At 45.2% G+C, this 10,956-nt stretch overlaps 1 protein-coding gene across 1 annotated transcript; it reads left to right on the forward strand.

Annotated features, from left to right (window-relative positions):
- The first annotated feature begins 6,429 nt into the window (after positions 1–6,429).
- On the forward strand, positions 6,430–10,391 carry LOC119769000. The gene is made up of 2 exons (XM_038260871.1): positions 6,430–8,539; positions 8,650–10,391. The coding sequence occupies exons 1-2, from the start codon at positions 6,430–6,432 to the stop codon at positions 10,389–10,391; spliced, it is 3,852 nt and encodes a 1,283-aa protein (XP_038116799.1).
- The last annotated feature ends 565 nt before the right edge of the window (positions 10,392–10,956 follow it).

Consider the following 10,956-nt stretch of genomic DNA (forward strand, 5'->3'; position numbering starts at 1 on the left):
AACATTGACATCCATATATCCCTGTCAAAAATTATTCAGGAATAATCCCGTAATTTGCCATATTCCGAGTTCCACCGGAGTACCGGGAACCGGTCCCAAAGTGGCCAGATCGATCCAAAAGTGGTTCTGGGGATCATGGATGAGCTAAATTTTGAAAATGATGAACTTTGACACCCATATTGCCCAGTCAAAAATTGTTCAGAAATAATCCCGTAATTTGCCATATTCCGGATTTCACTGGAGTACCGGGAACCGGTCCCAAAGTGGCCAGATCGGTCCAAAAGTGGTTTTGGGGATCATAGATGAGCCTGATTTTGAAAATGATGAACTTTGACATCCATATTGCCATGCCAAAAATGATACAGAAATAATCCCGTAATTTGCCATATTCCGAGTTCCACTGAGTACCGGGAACCGGTCCCGAAGTGGCCAGATCGGTCCAAAAGTGGTTTTGGTGATCATGGATGAGCTTTGTTTTGAAAATGATGAACTTTGACACCCATATTGCCCAGTCAAAAATTATACAGAAATAATCCCGTAATTTGCCATATTCAGGGTTCCACCGGAGTACCGGGAACCGGTCCCAAAGTGGCCAGATCGATCCAAAAGTGGTTCTGGGGATCATGGATGAGCTTTGTTTTGAAAATGATGAACTTTGACTCCCATATTGCCCAGTCAAAAATTGTTCAGAAATATTCCCGTAATTTGCCTTATTCCGGATTTCACTGGAGTACCGGGAACCGGTCCCAAAGTGGCCAGATCGGTCCAAAAGTGGTTTTGGGGATCAAAGATGAGCTTGATTTTGAAAATGATGAACTTTGACACCCATATTGCCATGATAGAAATAGTTTTATTTCTGACTGTCCCTTGACCGGTTCCCGGGGTAGGGAACCTGCCCGCTCAATCCGGAACATCCCCGGTGGTGCAAAATCATTGGTCAGTATTGTCTGTTGGCAGAACAAAGATCGTAACATGAAAAATGTTTTTTCCAAGATTTCTATCAACAAAATAGTGCGGGACCCAAAATGGCCATTTTTGACCCTGTTTGACCCAGTGACCCACCGGAATATCTCCGGCCACCGGAACATTTCCGGGTTCTGCGGGTCATTTTCGGAAAATAGACATTCTAACGAGTCCAACTAATAAAGAAGTATGTAAATTGGTTGAGTTTTCGCTGAGTTATGGCCATTTTAGTGATTCCAATTTCACCCAGGCCTATACGGGTTAAAAAAATACAAAATAAGTATAGATTTAAAAAATGTTTATCCACAAATGATGTACCGTCAGTGGTGGTGACTTTTGGTCAAAAAACGATATTACTGTTGTTATTTTAACACAATAAAACATTTCAAATTATATCGAAATAAATATTGTTGGGGAATGCTCCTGAATTTACCCACATTTTCCCAGAATATGGCTAGTATAATCACACCGTTCATAAATGCCAATCGTTTTAAAATTAACTCAAACTCACCCTTTAGAGGGGGTGACATTGGGTCAAACAGAAAACATTTTAATTTGTGTAGGTGCTGTAACACCATTAAAATCAATTTAATAATATATTTAAAAAAAAACAGAAATTCACTTAAAAGTGTGAAAAAAGTATGATATCACAAAGTTTAAGATAAATAATAACAGTATAACAATTTATTGAAATGGTACAGAAAGTAAAAAATACTCTCAACAAAACAAGCAACTTAGTAAAACATATGTATTCAAAATTATGGAATTGCAGTGCAATTAATTGCATCCAGAATAAATATGCTTTAAGAATTAAAGCTATTTTGATTTATAAACAGCATTCATGATTTAATTTTAATGCGCTTTAAAATATTTTCTTAAAATTGAAATTAATTAAATAGAAAAGTTTTGTTTCAGGAAAAAAATATTTTCATTTTATTTTAAGGAAAATATCTAGTTATGAAAGCTCCTAGTTAATATTTATTTAATTCCAAACATTCATAAAAATCCAAACTAAAGCAACTTTTCTTTTTTATTAAGCATGATTGATTCCAATGATTCAGTGTGTCCAAAAAAGTCGAGCTGTTTAATTTTTTTCTCCATATAAGAATCAGAGACAGGGACAAACATTCAATATTACGACCTTTTGAAATGTTAGTCTTAATTTTTTTTGAAAATATTGATTTCGAAAAGATCGGAAAATTTCACGAAAGTTTTATTTATAAACATTGAAAATCGCACCATTATTTGCTGAGATATCGACATAAGAAAATTATGGGTTATTTGGGTAGTAAACATCAATTTTTCTGTTTTAAAATCTTTGCATGGCAATATCTTAGAAACAAAGCAGCAAAGAATTTTCTCAGCATTTCAAAAAAAAATTTTTTTTCAAAATTAGGCAAACTTGGGCACTATTTTTTTTAAATTAATAACTGCAACTAATTTAAAAAAAAAAAAGTTACCTAAAAATAGCTATAACTTGAAAACGGTACACTTTATGAAAATTTCGCTAAGGTACTTTTAGATTGCAAATTTGATTTTACATCGAAAAATAAATTGAAATAAAGTTGCGGTCAATATTTCGATTTTTTTTAATCAGTATTGATTCAAAAATTCATAACTCAAACAACAATTTTTTGCCCGTTCTGAAAATTTCTGAAAAATTGGCAAAATTAAAAAAAAAATAAAAATAGCGTTTTTTGCAAATCATGTTTTAGTGACAAAATGTGAAATTAAAAATCAGCAAAGTAAATTACCATTTATCATTTTTTTCAGTGTAGTCCTTATCCATAACTATAACTTTGCCGAAGACACCAAATCGACCAAAAATTTCTTCAAAAGATACAGATTTTTTAATTTTCATTGCTGCCAAATTTGTATGGAAAACTATAGGGGAGAGTGGGGAGACTTGATCCCCTTTTTTTGTATCGCACATAACTCTGTCAATTTCTCACAAAACTATAAACTTTTTGCATGAGTTGAAAGCTTAAACATTCATCTATGTTTGGCTTATGAGGGTATTTCATCAGATTAACTCTTCGAATCATGCCAAGCGTTTTAAAAAAATATTTTAAACGGGCATTTTAAAAATGTTAGGGGTAACATGATCCCCCTTTCAACATTCTGAAGAAATCTTAAGCAAAATGTTTCTTATTCACCCAAACTTGTAATTCTCTATAAGTTACAGCAATTTCACATAAAACCTGTACGTTTGTGTTCAAAATATAAAAAGTTTAGTATGTAAAATATTTAAAAACTTAAAATATTATTTTTTCAACCAAAATTAAGCATGTTAACAAAAGCTGGAAATTTTTGTTTAAAAAATTTGTGAAAAAAGGTACAAACTGCAGTAAGTTATGTACAACTATACTAAAGAAAACCATGTATGAAAACCCAGCCCAATTATTTAATCTTGAGGCAGATTCAAGTGACTGTAAAAATGCAGGGATCAAGTCTCCCTAAACTCACTTTTTTAAACAATTGATTGTAAAAATAGTATGACGATAAATTTTACATCAAATGCGTAAGGGTTTTGGAGTTGATAAGTTTATCAAACAATTCATGTATGAAAAATATTTTTTTGAATAATTTTTGAGTGTTTACTATACATATCAAAACAAAGAAAAAAAGATCTCTTGGAAGTTTTTTGCAGCTCGTTTCAGAAAAATGTGTGTAACTCAATCTAAACATTTTTTAATTTTTTTCTGTGTTTTCTACAATGAGTTATAGTTAATTTCGCACAACTTTCTAGAACAAAGCTAATTGTTTTACCCACATGCTGACGAGATACAGGCTTGGGATCAAGTGTCCCCGGGGATCAAGTCTCCCCACTCTCCTCTATGGACAAACTAATGATGCAAAATGGCTTGGGCACCAAAAAAGGTTTCTGACGGATTAAAAAAATCAAAAAATTATAATTTAAGAATAAAGACCGATTTTGTATAGAATTGCTCGAAAATCGATTTCGTGTCTTTGGAAAAGTTGTAGACAACGCGCTAAAAATCATTATTTTAGTCATGGACATCCAAATTGTTTAAGTCTTACTTTAAATTGCTTTGCTATCGACTACGTGTTTTGATAAATTTAAAAAAGATTGAACCAAAATTTGGAATTTATTTTACATTTTTTTCAGTTGTTTAAATAGGCAATTATCTACGATTTAAGATTTTTGATCCAACTTTTGGTTGGAGATATTACCTCAAAATAAATACAAAAAAATATTAAATAAGATAATTTTTCAAGCGAGTTGAAAGTACCGTTCCATCTTTTTAATGAATTTTATTTATGTTGATCTTGACGGCATTGAATTGAAATTTATTTCACAAATTGATATCGGCATTTGAAAATTAAGTGACTCTTTAAAACTTTTTAGTTATTATTTTAATGTGTCTATATATTTGAGTGGTTTTATCTCAAATATGAAGTTGAGGGTATAGTATATTTTCTCAGCTTAAAGAAAAACGAATATTTTCAGGAAAGGCCCCTATTTTTTTAAACTTTAAATTAATTGAGAAACAAAAACAATGTTTGTTTGAAGCTCGTTTTTTTTCTCTAAAAATCTAAAATGTTTGCCCATGTTTCTCTTTGGCTCAAGAGATGGTCCCTATTAACATAAAAAAAAAACTAAAAAAATACCTACAACTTTGACGATGTTACTATCCATCGTGTATTTTATGAAATGTTATGTAATATAACAATCCGAATTATGTAACCCATGAAATAAGGAATATATTTTAGACCAAAATGTTCATCAAATTTTTTGGTAAATCTTAAAGTATGTATCGTTCGTTTTTTCGTTACTGGTTGTTTGGGTAGAACCCACGCAGTGTGTACTATTTTGATTAAATCCCCTTAAGCGTATACAGTCCACTTCCCAACACAACATTACACACACACTGACACAGAAAAAGGCCCAGTAAATGTCACTTCCCCAAAAAACTTCCGTTAGGAGCGATCATTCTCGAACAAGCCAAATAACGAGAAACACGTTTTTTAGAGTTCGTCGCGACTTTCTTTTATTTTCGTTTCGACCGCAAACATTTATGGTCCTTCGCGAACCGAATAGTAGAACCGTGCGATTTCCCGATGGAATCGATTACCGCGAAACGGAATTCTCTCTTTGCGAAAGTTAAACGCGAACTCGAAACCGCGGAACGAGTGAAGACGCAAAACCCCTCACTCTCTGAGGTCCGGGAGCGTCTGGTGCGCCTCGAGGCGCTGGGGAACAGTTTCTTCGACGTCCAGGACCAGTTCGAGGACGGAACCTCAGCGACCACCTTGAAAACCTAGTCTCGGTCTTCGACTACCGGAAGGAGTTTGAAGATCGGTACTATGCAGCGAAGGCGATCTACGCTGCCCTCGACGAAGGTTCCGGCGCCAGCGATCGATCGTTCGCTGAGCCGGCGAACAACCTGAAAACTGCGGTAGCGGCGCTGTTGGAAACGCAACGAGCGCTCCTGTCCAACCAAGCGGCCCACGCAGCCCAGCTGAACCAGATTCAGCAGGGAAACCCTCCTCCAGTAGGACAACCAGCTCAAGCACAACCGGATCCCTTCATCAACGTCCGGCTTCCTCCAATCAACATCCCGAAGTACGCGGGAGTCCGGAAAGAATGGCTTTCGTTCAAGGACCTGTTCGTCAGCACCATCCACAGCAAGGAGTCGCTGCGGCCGTCGCAGAAGCTGCAGTACTTGAAGTCGCTGCTGGAGGGCGACGCAGCATCCCAAATCAGCTCATTCGGCATCTCGGATGACAACTACCCGCTGGCGTGGGACAAGCTGCTGAGGAAGTACGACCAGAAGAAGTACACCGTGTTCGCGCTGGTGAAGGAGTTCCTGGATCAACCTGTCGTGTCAGACGCAACCGCTGGCAACCTCCAGAAGCTGGTCACGACCTCGGACGAGGTGGTTCGGCAGCTCGACGTCTTGGGCGAGCAGTACCAGTCGCGGGACCCTGGCTGATCCAGCTGCTCCTGGAGAAGATCGACGAGGAGACGCAGGCGCTTTGGGCGCAAAAACTCGTCACTTTGGAGAACCCGAGCCTCACGGACTTCCTGAAGTTCCTTGAGGACCGGTGCGACGCCATCGAAACCTGCTCATCATTCACACGAAAGTGCACCTTGAGTGGAGCGGGAGCGAAGAAGGAGATACGAAAGCAGCCGGCCAAGCCAGCTGAGAAGAAGGTGCAGAGCTACGTCGCAACACCGCAGCCCTGCCCAAAGTGTTCCAAAGAGCACTTGCTGTTCCTGTGCGATGCGTTCAAGGCGTCCAGCGTCGCCGACCGTCGGGAGTTGGTGCAGAAGTCCAGACTTTGCTTCAACTGCCTGAGGACGTCGCACACGGCAAAACCTGTTCCTCGAAGCACACCTGCAAGACTGATGGATGCAACCAGCGTCATCATACGCTCCTCTGTCAGCACGGCGGCAGACAGGCAGCTACCGCAGGGCTTCCGGGTCAACAGATAGCAGCGATGCCGGTCCAGCAACCGGCCATGGAAGCTCAACCCACGGTTTCGAGTTTCAAGGCGGAGGTCACCAGTGATCCAGCTGTCAAGATCACCGTTCTACCCACTGCGCTCGTCAAGCTGCGCGGTAAGAATGGTGTCTTCCACACTGCTAGGGCGATGATAGACTCGTGCTCTGGCGCGTCGCTGATAAGCGAGGCCTGCATGACGCGACTCGGGATCAGCCGGAGCAACGCGCGGTTTCCTGTAACCGGAGTTGCCGGGACACAAGCAGGAACCACCCGGGGAATGGCGCTGCTGGAGATTGCACCCCGTTTCAGCGACGAAGTGGTGATGAAGACGCAGGCGTACGTGCTCGAAGTGTTGGCTCCCCCCACACCGTGTCAAAGCTTCAAGCCCAAGCAATTGGAACTACTCCGAGGGCTCCAGCTAGCCGATCCGGAGTACTACAAAGCGGGACCGGTAGACGTCATCCTAGGCGCCGAGCTGTTCCTGCCGATTCTACAAGCGGGCCAGGTTACAGACGAGGACGGTCTACCCGTGGCCCAGAAGTCGTCGCTCGGCTGGCTCGTCGCCGGCAAGTTCGGTGGTGAAACAATGCTGCAAACAAATCTGGTGTCCTTCGCGGTGCAGCTAGATGTCAACATCGACCAGACGCTGCGCAAGTTTTGGGAAACCGAGGAAGTGCCTGCGGCCAAGGTACTCACCGCCGACGAGAAGCGCGCTGTTGACATCTTCAACATGACCACCAGGCGCAACGACGAGGGCCGATTCGTGGTTCGGCTCCCCTTCGACGACTCCAAGCCGGCATTGGGCGACTCGCTCGGTGCGGCACTCAGAAGGCTGCATGCGATGGAGCGGAAGTTCCTCTCGAATCCGCCGTTCAAGCAAGCCTACCGCAACTTCATGTCCGAGTACCAGCAACTGGGACACATGGAGCTCATCCCGCAATCCGAAGTCGACAAGCACCCCAGCGAGTGCTTCTATTTGCCTCACCACGCAGTCCAGAAGGAGGACAGTTCAACAACGAAGTTGCGTGTCGTCTTCGATGGCTCGTGCAGAACCAGTTCTGGCGTGTCGTTGAACGACCGGTTGCTGATTGGTCCAAACAACAACGAAGACCTGTACGAAGTCTACTGCCGCTTCCGCACCTACCCCGTGGTCTTCGTGAGCGACATCGAGAAGATGTACAGGCAAGTACGGGTGGACAAGCAGGACACGGACTTCCAACGGATCGTCTGGCGCGATGATCCCGACCAACCGGTGCAGCACTACCGTCTGACGACGGTGACGTACGGCACTTCAAGCGCAGCCTACTTAGCGACCGAGTCTCTCCGACAAGCGGCCCGAGACAACGCTGAGAAGCACCCCGTAGCAGCTGACAGGATCCTCAAAGGGTTCTACGTGGACGACCTGATGTCCGGCGCCGACACAGTCGAAGAAGCTCAAGAGCTAGCTGGCCAGATCACAACCATCCTGGGCAAAGCTGGATTCGTCCTCCGTAAGTGGTCCTCCAACGCACCCGAGCTGCTGGAGAACATCGCAGACAGCCGACAGGGACCAGTCCCTGTTGAGTTCACGAACGTGACAGCGTCGGTCAAAGCACTTGGAATTCACTGGTCTCCAACTAGTGACTGGTTCGAGTTCAAGGTCAACCTGGACATCAACAGCCCGAACACGAAGCGTCAACTCCTCTCCGACGCATCCAGGCTATTCGACCCGTTCGGATGGCTCGCTCCAGTGATCGTCAAGATCAAAATCATCTTCCAACTGCTGTGGCTGTACGACTTGCTGTGGGACGACCCGCTGCCACCCCTTCCCGAAGCAGATTGGAACACTATCAAGCAAACGCTTCACCTGCTGGAGCGGATTCGCGTGCCTCGCCGAATTCCAGCCTTCAACGGCAAGTTGCAGTTGCTCGGATTCTCGGACGCCTCGGAGTCGGCGTACTCAGCAGTCGTCTACGGCCGGTCTGCGGACCGCAACGGGAAAATCCACATCGTGCTGATTTGCGCTAAAACCAAGGTTGCGCCAATTCAGCAGATCTGCGTCCCAAAGCTCGAACTCAACGGTTCCTGGCTGCTGGCCGCCCTGATGAAGCGAGTCTCCTCGCTTTGTGCCACCTCGAGCTGCAATACTTTGCCTTCACGGACTCGGCAATCGTACTGGAATGGTTGTCGGCACACCCTCGCAAGTGGAAGACTTTCGTCGCCAATCGAACGTCAGCGATCCTGGACTTCCTGCCCAGGAGCATGTGGCACCATGTGTCATCGAAGGACAACCCGGCCGACTGTGCGTCGCGAGGGATCTCGCCGCTCGAGCTGCTCAACCATCCGCTGTGGTGGGACTCCCCCTACTGGGCTCACAGCGAGCAGTCGTTCTTGGAACACTGCGCAGCACCAGCACCGAAGGCACCACCCCTCGAAGAACGACAAATTCGCACATTCTGTCTGGAGATTGGCTCCCCGCGTAGCAACTTCACCCTGGAGCGCTACCTTCTCGATCGGTTCTCCTCGCTACGCCGCTGCACTCGGACGCTGGCGACGATCCGACGGTTCCTGTTCAACCTGGCGCGACCGAAGGTGGAACGCTTAACCGGACCGCTGACACCGGCGGAACTCAAGGTAGCTGGTCTACAACTCGTGCGACTAGCACAACACGAAGCATTTGCGAAGGAGATTGCCTGCCTGCGCAAATCGACCGAGGTTTCCAACAAGAGTAAGCTGCGCCCGCTCTTTCCGTTCATCGACCGAGACGGAACACTTTTTGTCGGAGGAAGGCTGCAGAACGCCGACATCCCCTACGACATGAGACACCCGCCCATTCTGCCGCAGCAGCACCGACTGACAACACTTGTCATTCAAGACCTTCACCTGGACAACCTACACGCAGGGCCTACCTTGGTGATCTCAACCCTCAACCAGCGTTTTTGGGTGATGAGATGCCAGACGGTCGTGCGACAGCAACTGCTAAAGTGCGTCCGCTGTTGCCGAATGAAAGCCAGAACCGCTCAGCAGCTGATGGGAAGTCTTCCCGCGGTACGAACAACACCGGCCAGAGCATTCGTCCACGTCGGAGTCGACTACGCAGGCCCAATCCTCGTCAAGAGCGGCAACCCAAGGAAACCACACGTGACAAAGGGCTACATCGCAGTGTTCGTATGTCTCTGTACGAAAGCTGTGCACTTGGAAGTCGCCGGTGACCTGTCTACGAAGGCCTTCTTCGGTGCACTCAAACGGTTCATCGCCAGAAGGGGACTGTGCACCGAGATATGGTCCGACAACGGGACGAACTTCGTCGGAGCCGATCGGCAGATGCAGGAGTTTTTCGAAACCGACGAGTTCAAGCAACAAGCCGCCCACTTCGCTGCCAACATTGGGATCAAGTGGACCTTCATTCCGCCTTCCGCACCCCACATGGGAGGATTGTGGGAAGCAGCGGTCAAGAGTGCGAAGACCCACCTGCGCAAGGTCCTGGGAAACGAGTCGGCCACCTACGAAGAGCTCTACACCATCCTGACGCAAATCGAGACCTGCCTCAACTCGCGCCCACTTTGCGCCCTCTCCAACTCTCCCGATAGCTGCGAGGCCCTCACCCCCGGACACTTCATCATCCAACAGCCGATGAACCTCCTGCCGGAACCCAGCGTTTCGGACGTACCGCGTAACCGACTGGACAACTGGCAGCTCGTCCAGCAGAAGGTGGAAGAAATCTGGACGCGTTGGCGCAACGAGTACGTGACGTCGCTGCAACCGCGCAGCAAGTGGCAATCAGAGATCGACAACCTGCAGGTCAACCGCTTGGTGCTGGTCAAGAACGAGAACACCCCGCCGGCCCAGTGGGAGTTGGCCAGAGTAGTTGCGACACACCCGGATCGCAATGGCATCGTGCGGACCGTCACGCTGCGCAGAAGAACAACGGAGTACCAGAGACCGATCCAGAAGTTAGTTCCACTACCGACTGATTGAGGCTACTGCCTCAAGGTGGGGAGGATGTTTGGGTAGAACCCACGCAGTGTGTACTATTTTGATTAAATCCCCTTAAGCGTATACAGTCCACTTCCCAACACAACATTACACACACACTGACACAGAAAAAGGCCCAGTAAATGTCACTTCCCCAAAAAACTTCCGTTAGGAGCGATCATTCTCGAACAAGCCAAATAACGAGAAACACGTTTTTTAGAGTTCGTCGCGACTTTCTTTTATTTTCGTTTCGACCGCAAACACTGGTTATTTTTAATGTTAGACGTTTCACTTGCAAATGAGGTAGTGAAACTGAAAATTTGCGCGATAATCCTGAAATTGGGGTTTTTAGTTTCTTTGTACTTAAAAAAAATTGCATGAGAGAGGAGATACAAGATATCTTGAGTTTGTTTTAAGTGTCAAAAGGAAATCTTTCGATTAAGATTCTTCGATCACTTATAGGACCAGCTACGGTAATTAGCTAAGATCTGAGATTTTGAATTTTTTTTTTTTCACGGAGAATCATTTTTAGACACTTCATTTATAATACATGTTTAGTTTTTTGCCT

This window comes from Culex quinquefasciatus, chromosome 3 (assembly GCF_015732765.1).
Source record: "Culex quinquefasciatus strain JHB chromosome 3, VPISU_Cqui_1.0_pri_paternal, whole genome shotgun sequence".
Lineage (NCBI taxonomy): Eukaryota > Metazoa > Arthropoda > Insecta > Diptera > Culicidae > Culex > Culex quinquefasciatus.

Bases quoted from the DNA above. Each gene is read 5' to 3' on its own strand.
- LOC119769000 (XM_038260871.1), top strand. From the start codon at position 6,430: ATGCCGGTCCAGCAACCGGCCATGGAAGCTCAACCCACGGTTTCGAGT. The intron at 8,540-8,649 runs GTGCCACCTCGA...ATCGAACGTCAG, and splicing joins GAAGCGAGTCTCCTCGCTTT to CGATCCTGGACTTCCTGCCC.